This window comes from Caenorhabditis briggsae (assembly GCF_000004555.2).
Source record: "Caenorhabditis briggsae complete genome, chrX, whole genome shotgun sequence".
Classification (NCBI taxonomy): Eukaryota; Metazoa; Nematoda; class Chromadorea; order Rhabditida; family Rhabditidae; genus Caenorhabditis; species Caenorhabditis briggsae.
This window is the reverse complement of record NC_013491.2, coordinates 14594227-14609275: the sequence shown is the minus strand read 5'-3', so window position 1 is coordinate 14609275 and position 15049 is coordinate 14594227. Positions and strand designations below refer to the sequence as shown.

The 15049-nt window shown below is 37.7% G+C and overlaps 4 protein-coding genes across 4 annotated transcripts; 2 read left to right on the top strand and 2 right to left on the bottom strand.

Annotated features, from left to right (window-relative positions):
- Nucleotides 1-2834: 2834 nt before the first annotated feature.
- Nucleotides 2835-4128, top strand: CBG27897 (the record flags this gene model as incomplete). The annotated part of the gene is made up of 5 exons (XM_045240146.1): nt 2835-3032; nt 3076-3290; nt 3339-3719; nt 3766-3961; nt 4006-4128. The coding sequence occupies 5 exons, from the start codon at nt 2835-2837 to the stop codon at nt 4126-4128; spliced, it is 1113 nt and encodes a 370-aa protein (XP_045097895.1).
- A 1779-nt stretch (nt 4129-5907) lies between these two features.
- CBG27896 lies at nt 5908-6995 on the bottom strand (the record flags this gene model as incomplete). The annotated part of the gene is made up of 3 exons (XM_045240145.1): nt 5908-6066; nt 6849-6899; nt 6945-6995. The coding sequence occupies 3 exons, from the start codon at nt 6993-6995 to the stop codon at nt 5908-5910; spliced, it is 261 nt and encodes an 86-aa protein (XP_045097894.1).
- A 3263-nt stretch (nt 6996-10258) lies between these two features.
- CBG00143 lies at nt 10259-11998 on the top strand (the record flags this gene model as incomplete). Its single annotated transcript, XM_002645216.1, has 4 exons — nt 10259-10524; nt 10570-10730; nt 11160-11412; nt 11932-11998. 4 exons carry the CDS (start codon nt 10259-10261, stop codon nt 11996-11998), a joined length of 747 nt encoding a protein of 248 aa, XP_002645262.1.
- A 330-nt stretch (nt 11999-12328) lies between these two features.
- On the bottom strand, nt 12329-13048 carry CBG00142 (the record flags this gene model as incomplete). Its single annotated transcript, XM_002645215.1, has 5 exons — nt 12329-12448; nt 12496-12582; nt 12628-12720; nt 12764-12883; nt 12932-13048. 5 exons carry the CDS (start codon nt 13046-13048, stop codon nt 12329-12331), a joined length of 537 nt encoding a protein of 178 aa, XP_002645261.1.
- Nucleotides 13049-15049: the final 2001 nt, after the last annotated feature.

Here is a 15049-nt window from a genome sequence, read left to right as displayed (position 1 = left end):
ATTTTGAACATTTTGTAATTTTGGAATTTTCCTATTTCCGAAATTCGGTTTTGTTTTTTGATTATTCGTCGCTCCCCTCCTCACATTTCGATTTTTCTTTCTCAAACTATAGAACATCTACGCCCTTCCTTCCCTTTCCATGTGTTTCCATGTGAATGCGCAGCCGTTGTGCTGAAGGTCGCCGATTCGGTTTTGGTGGCGGTCAACCTTTTATCAAAAAACCGAAATTTGACAGACTGATATTATGACGGACAGACGCACCTAGCGTTTTATATATAAGGAAGATTTTGAAATTTTAAAGAAATTTCCATTTTTTTTACCACAAAAATGCCAAAAACTGGTTAAAATTGGCAGAAAGACATTGACAATTCAAAAATTTCAATAGTTCTTAATATTTCGAGACCAGCAAGCAAATTTTTCCCGTGCGCCTTAGACGAACCGTAGACCAAAAATCTCTACTTCCGAAAAAAGGCTTCGAAAAACTCTGATCGGAGTTGGATTCCAAGAAAAACCTTAGAAAATATTCAAATCTGAATTTTATTCCGAATTTTCCCCCTTACTTCTCGGAATTTTCGGAGTTTCGGAACATCCAAATTTCCAAAACTAAAGTTTCAGAACTTTCGGATTTCGGAAATATTAGAGGTTTGGGAAAGTCGGAATTTCTCGAAAGATTGAAAAGTTGTGCTGTTTTGGAAAATAAAAGAATATTCAATATTTCCCACTTCTCGGAAAATCATATTTTTTTGATTTTAGGTATTTTTTAAAATTTTGAAATTTTGTGGAGATTAGAAGGTTCGGAAATTCAGAACTTTCAAAAGTTCGTATTTTCAGTAGTCTTGGAAGTTTCGATATTTTGGATTTTTCAAAGTTCCGGTGTTTTGAAATTTTGGAGTTTTCAAGTTTTGGAGTTTTCTGTTCCGAAAATCCCTGTGGATCTACCAGATAGATTTCGTAATTCTCTAAAATCATTTTCGATTTTCCATAATACAAATTCGACTACTCAGTTCCACCTCGGACACGTGATTCGGTGCCATGTAACGAGAAACGGTCGCCTGGAGACCTCAGGACCCCTCGCGGCTAGACAGAAATTTTTCCAACTTCACTTTCGTTTTTGAAATCGCGAAAAGTTGTAGTTTTTATTTTCCGAAATGGCGGCTGCAGTACACTACACATCGATTGTGCAAACGGTTACAGCTCAACCACAGCCGGAGGGAGTGACGTAAGGAGTTAGGGTGGGGGGGGGGTGGGAAATAGAAAATGATAATTGAAATAGGCGTTTCAAAATTTGATCAATTCATAAAAACTTCAGTTATCGAAAGAAATATGTTTCGATTTTTCGAAATTCCAATTTCTCAGATCCCTATTTATTCAAAACTTTTATTTTGAGCTTCCTCCCATATGTGCGACCGGAGGAGCCAAAACCAAAGGAATGCTGCAAATGCTGCGAGTGCTGCAAGTGTTGCACACCATGCTGTTCATTAATGAAATACTGTGAACGCTTCTTGGAGGTCATATTTCTTCTCTACGATTGCAGAACTTAATTTATGACAACCTAACTTTGTATATCAATGTTTCTACTGTATATAAACGACTATTCTTTGTCCAATTTTATCTAGATTTATCAGAATCTTTTTTCACAAACACAAGAAAAAGATAGATCGTGATATGGAAAATGAGATGCATTAGTTGCGAAACATTCACTTCATTTGTTTCCCTTCCTTTTCCGGCTTCTTTTGGATATACATGCCTATCGGATATAACTCTTGGTGGAAGAACCCCATGTTGAGAAGAGCCAGAAGGTCTCGCGGATTCCAGGGTCTACTTCCAACGCGGATCATTTCGTCGAGTACTTGAAGTTGGCGGTGAGATGCAACGTAAATGGCCGATTGGGCGCCCAAAGGAGATGCCATCTGAAAAAATGTAAAGTTGAAAGAATCTTTTAGGATATCTAGCATACTTCTGCCTCCATTCGCTTTTTGTTGACGATGCGTACCTTGTCCAGAGCTTCCTGAAATCACGTGTTTCATGATATCACTAAGATTCATTCTAGTCCAACTTACTATGACAGCAGGGCACAGATTTCTCCCTCCATAGTCATATTTGCTCCGATGAGCCATGATATCACTATGATATTGGTCCGACATTCTTGAAAACAAGTAAGCAGTTGAGAATGGCAAGCAGTAAAGAGAGTAATTTGTAGCTTTCTGAAGAGGAGTAGTCGCGTGATATTTCAACAAGGATGTCAAAACACAGAAAGAAAGGAGTAACGTGAAGAATTGGGGTGGGAAAGGAGGGATGTAATAGTCGGCTACCCTGGTAACGGAGACGATCGGATGTCACTCTAGGGAAAAGATTCTTCTGGACATAAGCTATCTGTACAAAAACCAGGAAGAGTCTTGAAGTCAAACTGTAGGTGGAAAGAACAAACTACAAACAAAAATTTCATCGCTTTTAAAAACAATATTTTGTTTCTGTCTATCAAGAACCAAATATATAATTAGAATTTCACTGATCTCTGAACTCGACCTATTTCAAAGTGCATAATGTGGAGGAGTGCGTAACCTGTAATTATCTCAGAAGTTTTCCATAACCTTAAGTACAACTTTCTCCTATACATCATCCCAAAAAATATAGAGCCAGCTGACACCTGGCATCGGCGGTAATTAATGGTTTTCGTAAAGAGCAGCGCGTGGCTCCTCGTGCTAGTCTCCGCCCCAACTTTCATTTTCGATAGCCCTTCTCCATTTCGGCCCTTCTCCATTTTCGGGCAGTACCCTTTCTTCTGAGGAGTCGCTCCTCTTTTCTTCTTTTCCTTTTCCGAGTCCGACTTCACGATGATGAAGCACAAGCATCCATCTACATCCGATGGATCAGTTAAGCTTGCTGATATTGTGGAAAACGTCATCCACAGAATCAAAGACACTATGAAAATCACCGTGTCGCTGAAGAGAATGAAGAAGAAGACATCGGTGGAGTTTCTCACGAAGGAAATGGTCACACTTGAGAGTCTCTGCAAGTTCTATCTTGAAGAGGTAAGTAGCTGGGTTTTTAAGCATTCAGTGATTTTTATCATAGGGAAAGCTTGATATTCCGAGCACTGAGGAAACTGAAAGTATCGTCAAGAAAATCTCGTTCGCTCTCGAATATGTGGAGGCACATGAACTGTTGGGGGAAATCAAAGACGATTTCAATGAATTGAAGAAGTTGGAGTTTGCGATAATCAGAGAAATGCTCCAACAGATTCCAAAGGAAGAAATTATCAACACTGAGCTCAGAGCTTTAAAAGCACGGTAAGCGGCCCCTTTTCTTTATACTGTTCTTACAAATATATTTTGAAGCATGGAAATAGCCGATCAAAAAAGCTGCGATTCTGTCTCCAGCTTCCATCTCACTTTAAGAACCATCAAACGTCAAGCTAACAACACTCTTGCCTTCGCCAACGTTTGCCAAAATGCTATGGCGCTTCCTGATTACGAAGCCAGTGAGGAGATACTCGAAACTTGCGCTAATCGCAAAGAAATGGCACAAAAAGCTATAAAAGTTGCCGACAATGCGCAAGAACAGGTCAAGAAGATTTGGGGAAATTTTAAGACACGTGTCAGGATTGATGATTTCAAAACAAAAGAGTTTGAGAACAAACTACCTGGTGAGATGATGAAAAACGTTGAGAAGGTGAAGAAAGACGTGTCGAAATTCAATCTGAAAATTCAGACCAAAGAGTAAGTATGAAGATAAGAGGTTATTTTATAACTCAGTTGTTTTCAGCCCGAAAGGATTGGTTTATCTTGGAGCCTTCCGTATGTACGTCGCTGATGTCAAACTTCTCATCTCTTACTACGCCGAGGCTGCTAAGAAACACAAACAGGGACTCGGTGAACTACTTGATGCTTACTACGACTTCAACGCCGTCAGAAAAACAAACGAGCTTGGAAGAAGAAAAGCAACCGCGACTTTAGAGAAGGTAGGCTTGAATACAACAAAATCAAATCGATATCTCCAATTCAGCTTCAAAAAACAAATTCGAAGATGGAAGAGCTCGGAATCGTGGTCCACGAGACAAAGCAAACAGTTCAGGAGAACTGCATCAATGCTGGAGGAACCGAGCACGAGCGCGTCTTGATTTTCTGATTCAAGCACATGTGGCTCCAAATTTAAAACTTCTGCTTTTTCACTTATTTGGATTCACACTCTTCAACTTATAATTGTCGCACATAATAATGATATTACACCTGGATTTGAAAATAATTTGTATTTTAATTTATAAACAATAAAAAAATTAATTCTTTTATTTTTCCGATTCAGGTCCACAGAAAATGAAATACAAAAATACCTTAAAGCCTCTAATAGAGTGCCCCCCCCCCAATTGTCAAGTGAGATAATTCAGAAATGTGCCAACAAAACACTTCTAACAGTTTGACAAAACACTTCTAACAGTTTGATAAACAGTTTATCAGTTGACAACGTTTCTAAAAGTATCTTTAACAAAAACCGAGAAAAGTCAACTCAAAGCTAAAAGTCAGTGGGCCATTCTATTACAGGTTTCAAGGTATTTAGTTATCCGGAATCGGGTGGATTTCATTGCCCACAACTATTGTGGCAATACGCTGCATGCGAGCAGCCGTGTAGCCCTGTCGTCCGATTCTCAGAACCTCACAGACCACCATGAATTGACGCCGAAGAGCCTGGAACTTCTCGGAGCGTCTCCGGAGTGTTTTTATTTTCTGGAAGAAATGAAAATTAGGCTTCACGATTTATGGGTTTCGATATCATACCTCAATATCCATTCGGCGTGTCAAGACATCTCTGAGTTTTTCAAGTTCATCCTGAAAACCGAAAATAGGTGTTATATTGGTTTCAAGTTACCAAAACTGCTGGAGCGAGAATGCGTCCGTGAGTTTCGAATCTGATGTTCATTGGGTTGATATACATGCTAATGGTATTTAGATTCATGTTATTTGTAGCTCTGGAATTTTTGTTTTCAACGAAGAACATAAAAAATAGAGAAGAAAGCCACTGAAGAAATTCGAAGTCCATAAAAGCGTTTCTATGAGCAACATAATGTCACCAGATTCCGAGGAAAAAGCAAATCAGAGAGTTTCGGCTCTTTTTAGAATGTGGCGAGCGGAATGACGCAATTCGGAACATATAAATGAGAATCGCTGCATAAAAACCGCAAGTCTGAATCTGCGACAATGAATAATAACAGTCATTGTATATATAGGATAACGCAGAATGCCTACAATTTACAGAAAAAAAATTGGACTCATAAGAAGAGAATATTGAGGAGATGCGTTCTCATTTTTCTCCGTTTTCCTGGCTCACCAAATGAGGATTAGATTGATGGTTTTTTTCGGGAGTGGTCCTTATAAAATGGATGAGACAGAATAACGCTCTAGAACTACACTCTGTCAAGTTTGATTAATATCAGACTCTTCAGATGAAGACTACGGTAGTTGGAATTGTTTTCAAAAAAAAAAAAGGAAATTCAGAAAAATAAATGAAACTTCAGAAAACTAAAGTAAGTAATGAAGAGGAAACTTGAAAACTGAAACTAAATTCTGAAAGTCAGAGAGCACTACGTTTCTAGACAAAACCTTTTATTCAATTGTGGGAACTTGTACTAATTTTGCTAACTTTCGTGAGACAGTGACTAAAAACTTTCATAAGGGAGTTTTTTGAACTTTTCTATGTGATTTTTAGCGATCCCATTTTTTTACAGATTCTGAAATTGGAGAGTTTCTGCAGAGAGTTTGTTAGTAGAGTTTTATTGAGAACGTTGAGTACCTATTCATATTGACAAAATGAAAATATACAGATAGATAGGTTAAAAAATTATAATCACAAAGTTAAATCAAACGCAATTTTCACATCGGGTCGTTCTGTCTTCGGAAGCTTTGAAATTGAAAATCACTCAAAAAAAGAAACCTTCTTCAATGCATCCTTAAGCCAGACTTGGTCCTCTACACTCAGTGGGCGTCTTCCCAATCTCATCATTTCGTCGATGAACGCCAGTTGGATACGAAGCTTCTGATACAATTCCGACTGCTCACCGTTTGGATTTTGGTTCTGCAAAAATACAAATAAAGTAAGAATGGTGTAGGGATGTGATTGAAATTTGAATGTAGTATTCTCAGTAGTTTGAGTATTATGTGAATGAGACTTTTTGTTAATAATCCAAACATTTTGTTGAAATTGGGGACTTCTTTCTGGCAATGAGAACCCGCTTCAAAGAATATATCATTATTATAAAAATTGTTTGTGTTTTAATTAAAAAGTTAGTAGTGAAGCGATAAAAACGCTCCGTAGGCGCACCAGCCAGACGTTTGAAGCGCCGGAGACTAACCGGCTGGTAGAATACATTATTAAGACCTTCGAACAATCCGAGGTATCTCAAGAGGGGCTTCTATTTAGTGACAGGGGCTTTTTAATTCAATTGCGCGCTTTTATTTTCCCAGTGATACTTCGAAATTAAACTTTGATTCCCGGCCAGCTAGCTTTTGGAAGGATGGTATCCACAAGTTACCTAAATGTTGACAACATGTTGTTGATCAGGCCGGTACATACTGTCAATCTTGGATTAATTTTGTTTTTGTTTTATTTACTAATTAAAAAAATAGACAGTTACTTTCCTTCCGACCTAATAAAACTCGGTCAACTTTTTGAGCAAAAAAGAATTGTTTCCACAACTTTCTGGAAATTTGCGGAATTTTCCAGAACATTTCTCACTGAAAACGTACGGAAATTGATTATTTCAAACAACTCATTATGAACGGGGCCTTTCTAATATAGGTAAAATTTGCTCAATAGTCCTAGAAAGTCCTATATCGCGTTCACGTAACTAAACTTACAATTAACTGGAGACGTTGTCCAATAACAAAATGAGCTTGACGGAGAACATCCTGCAAATTTTATCATTGGAAATTCATTTTCGTTAGTTGGCTTACCAGAATGTGCTCGGTAAGGTTCATTGTTTGTACTTCCACTGCGTTCTCCATAATTTCAGCCAGCTTTCTGTAAAAGAATCGTGATTTAAAAGAGAATCTAACAACATATGTATACACGGAAAAGGCAACAAATGAAATATAGAAAAAGCACATATGATAGAAATAATGGGATGTGTGGATATGCATGTTGTTGCTGCGCACTCACTCGTGGAAAATAGAATGTAGAATGATTTCAAATTTCCGTTGCCTGGAGCCTTCCAACTGTCCTTTCTCTCTAAAACACGTGGTTGGCAAGGTGATCAGTAAACAATCGGGAAAAGGAGATTATAATTAGAGGTCAGGACGGAAAGAAGACGTATGCTTCATAAGCTCACGCGGGTACCTCGAGATTGGTTTGTAACAAGGAGTGAGTAGGCGTGCTTGTGTTTCATGAAGAAATTGGTGGAAGAACCGGGTGTTGGGAGATGAAACAGACATTTGTCTATGAATGCAATACAGGATGACACAGGAGCTATGGAGCACCAATTGGAGGGATAAAAAGGAAATGGTGTATGAGATCAGGTTGTTGAGAACCATTGGTCTTTCATTAGAGATCAGTATTCTCCATCTCGCGATTGTTTTATTATGACTTTCCAATGAGGGTAGAAGTTTATTATTGCTTGGAATGCGGAAAAAAGTTTTTCAATTTTTATGGAATTTTGTAAAGAATTGTTGTCGGTTTCCATTCTGTAATACGTTTTTGAAATTGAGCAAAAAGCTCTAAAGTTTTCAAGCCGAAAATTCCTAAATTTTCTTTGAAAAACATAATCACTCTAACGAAAGCAAACCCTCAATTATCTCGGTTCCTATGAGAGATGTCAAAAATCTGTCAACTGATAAATTATTTATCATGGTTTTGCCAAAATTGTATAAGTTGACAGAATTTTTATATTTCTTAAAGGAGCTGAAAGTGCACACATAAGGTTGGCCTCCATTAGTTCAAATAAGGTAGAAAAATTTGAATCGAACAGAAATTTCTGACCTAATCCAAAACGGGAACAGCAAAAGTAGTCATCTGGGAATTTAAGAATTTTCGATTGCTCTTCCGAAGTTGTCAGACCACTTACTTTGAGTGTTGCTCTTTTGACCTTTTGTAGCTTTATCAGAATCAAATGAACTTTGCCTATTGCAAAGAAAAGGGCACCCGGAAAAATCCAAAGTTTTGATAATCCTATCTACAAGCATATCATTTCCATTTCCGGTCTCAACATATCCAGCCTCGAAAGTTTACTCCAATTCTCATCAGCAACGTCAGACAGACGGCTAGTAGCTTTTTTGTCCTGGGAATTTTCGCACTTTTCTCGCAACATTCTGTCTTCTCTCGATTTCATGCTCCATGTAAGATGAGAAAATCTTCTGAAAAATTGGCATGTACACGTCTCCCAGATTTTTGGCTTTTTTTGTTTCTGTACATCAAGAGCAACATTCTATAATTGCTATCCAAATCCTCTTAAGCAGTCACGCCATTTTTTTTCCAACATTTTGCAGTCTCTTGCTGACACATCATCGTTGTCACTGGCAACCTTGGCCACTTTATGTGCATCCGACGAGGACCCTCATGCTTCTTAGCTTTGTGTGGCAAAAACAACACTTTCATTCTCTTTCATCCTTTTTTCCTCAATTTCTTATTTTATGCTAATGTGCCTGTTTTGTTTCGAAATAGGTCAAGAAAGTAGTAAAAGAAGAAGAAGAGCAGATGAGTAATTAGGAAGACACATGAAATAGGAAAGGTTTTCTGATTCATGGAAATGGACACCCCAAGAGTACTGAGATTTATGTTTTTCGCGCTCGTATTACTCATTCAGATGAAAAACTGAGATGTACCCCTTACTCGAAAAGCATCAATTTTCTTTCCGGATTTGAGAAGAGAAGCGTCATTTTTTACCTCGACTACTGTAGTGAGATGCTCTCATATGTCATGTCAAGCATGTTGATGTCATCGATGCTTACGACATTGGGAAGCGAGGTTTATGGAGAGAAGCTCGGGGGACTTGAGGATTGTGAATATGTAAAGATTTTAAATGTTTACAAAATTATAGAAATTGGGATCAGCTGAATTTTCATCAGTAATTTTCTCTAAAATTTGATGACAGTACTTACCAAAGTGTTAGCTATTTAATATATGTTTTCAGCTCAAATTGGTCAACTTTGGGTATCTGAACAACACAGACTCCTTCAATTGACCATAGCTTCACTCTCGGAATTATTTGACAAAAAAATTCAAAAATTATGTGTTCATTTATCCTACTTCTTAAATATAACAAAACTACAATCCGGGTGATTTTCAGCTCATTTTATTCAGCATCGTTACCAAATGTGTCATAAATCTCAGCGTCTGAAATTTTGAAGTTCTCATTCTCTGTTGCTTTTTAAACCTTGGAAACCGTTGTTGCGCGTTTTCTGATTTTTCGGAGAGATTTGCCGATCTCAATATTTGGCTCTTATTCCATATAAGGCTTGAAAACATGGTTATTCTCATTTGGAGCTTTTTCTGAACGATATGCATGAATTAACAACTTTCTCATTCAGAAATTTCTTTTGACACAAAGCGTTTGGCTTTTGAAAACACCAAAAATTATAAATGACGCTTTCCTGGCATTTTTGAAAACCGTGCCCAACGAAATGTGCAGATTCTTCATTATACCCTTCCGGGACATAGAGTTGATACTTTTTCTTATTTTCTCACCTTGATCTTTGTCATATCTAACTTACTTATTTTCTGAAATTGTTCCCTTGTTTTGTATTACAATATAAGACATTTTGTTGCAATGTACGTAGATTATATATTTGTTTTCATCTTCCGAGCCCTTTGTTAGTCTTTCTAGGTGTCACATATTGACGAATGGCATCCCGCAACAACTGTTCTCTTCTCCGACAACAACACCATATCACCCACTGTTTGCCGCTCTCTCGGGTCACTCGCCGCGCGAAAACGGGCAATGCACCTCTTCTTAACGTACCCGTCCCTTGTTAGCCCTGTCTCAGTATATGCCAATTAATTCGCCACCCGCACACATACACAGTTACGGGTGACCTCATTCCGGATAGTCTCTTCTTTTTGTGTCTGCGTTTCTTCTTTCTTGTTACTATCTACTAAACTGCAAAACACATTGGTTATTTATTTAGCGAGTGGCACAAACGATAAGGTTTCTTCTCGTCGTTTCGCATCTCTTTTCTTGTTGATTCCCTTGTCAGTATTCCAGACAACTCTTAATATTCTCAATTCCCGTTTCTTAATTATCTACAAGTGATTTTGATTTCAGCTTCTAGCCTCAATGATCCAGTTGGAAGAAGAAACCATCCTTACCATGGCTTGGCTAATGATAGCCAGTGCCATTGTGGTCTTTGCTGCTTTACGATTCGGATTGACTGCTGGATATGGAAGATACACTAATACTGCTCGTCTTGGAATCAGTCCACGATTGGCATGGTTCATCCAAGAGGCACCGTCTTTCTTCATTCCCTTCTACTATCTCTTCAACGGAACTTCCAACTCAGGACATTATTTGACTCGTGTCTTCCTTCTCCACTATTTCAACAGGTCAGATTGATTTTTCAGAATTCCATGTAATTTTATATATTTCAGAGTGTTCATCTTCCCATTAAAAATTCGTTCCACTACTGTTTCTCCATTGTACATCATGCTGTCGGCAATTTTCTTCTGCTGCTACAACGGATTTATGCAAGGATATTGGAATGCCTTTTATCAACCAGAAGAAGGAGCGCTTACTGCTCGTCATTATATTGGTGAGTTTTTTTGGAAAAAATATAGTAAAACCTGTATTAGAAGGGCCCTCATGAAATTACAAAATATTCCGCTTCAATGTTATGAAGCTTAGCTCTCTTTGCTCCGTTTCAGAGTGTACAAGTAGAAAAATTAGTACAGTTTTCTCGGAGTATACTCTGAAATAAGCAGAAAATTCCACACATTTTGACAGAATCTATAACTTTTTTCAAACGAAATATAAGCATGTAAGGTAATGTAATGGAACGTATCCACCAAACAACACGAGCATCCTTTAGACTTTGTTGAAAATGTAGCCGTATCGTGAGATTCTAGTCAGTGGGAAAGTTATGGCGAATTTTCTAATCCCCGAGATTTCCCCCAGCTTTCCTGATTTCCCAATTATCTCAGTGAAAAAACATACAACACCCACCAACACCAATATTTCGCAGGATCTCTCCTATTCTTCTACGGAATGTACATCAACCACAAGGCCGACAGAATCCTGTTCAACTTGAGAGCTCCAGGAGAGACTGGATACAAGATTCCAGAGGGATGGTTGTATGAGCACATCTCCTGTCCAAACTACTTTGGAGAAATTGTCGAGTGGACCGGATACGCAATCATGGCCTGGAATCTTCCAGCTCTCGCCTTCGCCATTTTCACCGCTTCCAACATCGGACCACGAGCGATCAGTCATCATGCGTAAGTTTTTCTTGTTTTGTAGAGTATTTTTGATTCAGCATTAGCTCATGTTTCAAGCATTTCTTGATGTTTCTCAACAACTTATTGCAAAATTTCTGCCTAGCTTTGAAAAGTCATAAATAGTGATAAGGTATGACGCAGACAGCTTGCAGAAGTGCTGAAGACAGGTTGTATTAGCAAAAACGGTGAGAATCATATTTCGGCTCCAAAAATGCTGCAAAAAGGCTGTCAAAGTGCTGAAGAAAAATGATCCGGTCGTGTTATAGAAGTCACCTTTCTGCGTCGCTTTTTTCAGCCTATCTGCAGAATTTCTGTTAGCTTCCTGTCTCATGTCAGGAAACTTTCAATTAATTTTATTTTGCAAGAGCGCAGATGTCCAGAAAAAAATTACCGAGAAACTTCGAGTTGAATTCTAAATTGACCTCATAGATAATTTCCATAGCCTGGACAACTGAATTGTTGAGTTTCGGTTCATTTGACACGTATAAACCTGTAAAAAATACTCACTGTTTTTTTCAGATGGTACAAGGAAAAGTTCCCAGAGTATCCACCACATCGGAAGGCTCTCATCCCATTCCTTTTGTAAGCAGTCGTCCGTGTACAGACCATCTTCTTCATATTTAACATCACTCCAACCCCCATTCCTAATCAAAATTTTCAAAATTTTCTCCCGTGATTATTCCTTTTTTTTCTCCCCGATCTATGTGATTTATTCATTTCTCCCAATCCGATTTTTTTATCATCTCCCGTTTACGAAATGTCTCAATAAATCAAGAAAATAACGTTTTTGACTTAAAAGTGAAAGGAAATGATCCCGCCATTTTAAGGAAAATAATGAAAACGCAATAAATCACAGCTAGTTTATTGCATTCAATCTGTATCACAAATTTTCGGAAATAGGAAAAAATTGGATACTTTATGCAGAAACATCTTTCAAGTATTGCTCTCGGATTGGTTGTTTGTCTCCGTTTTCACTTCTGTTGAAAGCAGTCCATTTTGGATTGTTGCGGAAGAGGCGAAGAGCAACGACGTCTTCCTGAAAAATGAAAAAATAAGGTTTGATTGGCGGTGTGCGCAGCTCACAGAGCGATCCGTAGTGAATCTATGATAGATTCCCGGTGGTAAGAAGACAAAGTCACCACGACGGACTGGAATGCGAATCCATTGCTCCTAAAATTGCAATTTTTCAACTAATCATAACCGATCCAAACTCACATCCTTGGCTCTCACGTCAAAATATCCGGCTCCGTGTTTAATGACTCTTAGCTCAGCGTCGTCGTGGAGATGCTCTTCAAAGAAGATTTTCAACTGAAAATTGTTGTTTAAGGCTGATTAGAGGTAAATCTAGTACCTTCTCATCAAAGTTTGGCATGGTCTCTCGGCAAATGTGAATTTCGTCGTGGTAATTCATATTGTATTTTTTGATGAGTTGATCCAAATCTTCTTGAACATTCGCGTCATCGAAATCGACCTAAATTTTAGTCGGAATATGGTAAAAATGCTCACTAGTTTATCATACCTTTGTGCATTCCACCCCGATTTTCTTCAAATCTTCCTCTACAGCGTCACGATTCGGAGACAATCTGCACTCGTCTTGACAATTTTCTCTCGTTGCGTTTGCCATGAAATACGCCATTTCTGAAAAGAAAAAAAATAGGAAAAAAAACCAACGATGACGTGAAAAAATCGATAAACAATAGAGTGTACAACATTGGTTGATTCGAAGGGTTAGCGGAGAGATGGTTACCACGATAAGAGTGTTGGTTTCTTATCTACTCTTCTGACTGCTATAATGTTTCGTTGCTGACTGGCAGCATTGTTGTTCCTTGAATAAGCAGTCAAAAGTGCAAAAAAACAAATTGTAAAGAAACACTTGGGGTAAAAAAGAACAGATACTGGCTGGGATCACAAAATGTGTTGCAAAAATTCTGTTACACTATCTGCGTCTCGTGTTCTGCCCACTGTCTTGTTGGGTGCACGTTGAATATGATTTGATGGATCAACTCCACTGGGATGTAGTGAGAATTTGACAAAAGAGTGGGATTTAAAAAAAAGTCGCGATAAGAAAATCCCCGGCAAAATCCAGTAAGCAGTTCTTAAAGTTTAAGAAGTTGGAATAGTGACCTGAAAATCTTGTTTTTATGTTAATTGTAGTTTGGTTTAACATACTGGAACAGTTGTGTTACTGTAATAATATTTTTAATTTCTCAGAATACAATTTGAACATTTAAAATTTCGAGAGAAAAATACATTATAAGATTTATGAATAAAAAATTTCAAAGTTGAAAATTTCCTTGCATTGAAAAATGCTTAGAGATGTGTAAACGAAATGATTTCTAGTTTCAGAATTTCTAGTACCGTTCAACAGAAAATATAGAAGCTCCAGCAAATTTTCTGGTCATTTAGACCATTTTTAAGATTCTGGAGCTCGGCTGTCACGCTTCGGCTCACTTTGAAAATTTCCGACGGTGTAGAACAGACCTAGATTTGGAATCATTGCAATCACATAATTGTTTGAGAACTTTCAGTTATTCAACTGTGAACAGACTTCTGAAAAGCATCATTTTTCCTGTTTCTGTACTGAAAACGTGAGAAAAGCGTGTGTCTGAATATGGTCTGAACGGCAAAAAATTTACTGAAAAATATGTTTTTGTATATGTTATTGAGCGGTATTGTAGTTTGAAAAAACTGCAGCTGCGAATTTTGCTTTCTAAAGGTTCCAACCATTTTCTCCATTTTTTCAATACAATGTGACAATAAAAATTCCGTTCTTGATGATAACCTGAATTTTAAAGAAAATTCAATGTTATATTATTTTACCGATATTCTATCTTATCCATAATTCAATATACCTAATTGCAAAAAAAGAATCTCAAGAAAAAAATGTTTGGTATTAATTCACACATGTCCACCGGATGAACAATTTCATAATCCCTGTTATGAAACACAATTTTTTGTTCGAAAAGTGCGCTCCACAATGAAAATTACGAAGATTTTCGTTTCAAATCGTTCCTTCTTCCTTGACATCTCCGTTTCGAAAAGAAAACCTTTCTTTATGGATCAGCCATAAAACATCCATTCTATTACCTAATAACTCTTCAGTATTCAAGTCCATATGTTTCCGAACCGCCGCCATAAAACAGTTCTAGCGATAATTGCAGCAAACGTTTGAATGCAAATCCCCTTCTCTCCACTAGCCTTGCTTATCCTGAACACTTTTTCTACGTCCCCCTATCAATTTCTGCCCATTCTAATCCCAAATCTTGCCTCCCTATAATCTTCGAATGTCATAAAACATAGAATCCTCCCCTCCCCTATGTGGCCCTATATAATCCTGATGTGAAAGCTGCACTCTACACATCAACTGTCCATGTTGGATTCAGTGAAAGTTGTATTTTAAAGCCGTTTTCCAGACGTTTTTCGTTTTGAAGGTATCCAAACATTTCCAGAATTAGTTTTTTTCTTTGTCTATTTGGAAAAAAATTAACGACAATAGAGAAAAAACTATTCGCAAGCTATCGAACATTTATCAAAAACACCTTATCACTTCTAATTACACTCGTTGTATTTTATTCGTTTCTTTTGTCTATGATAGATTCTTCCAAACGACTGGCACCACACCCCTCTCTCATCCACC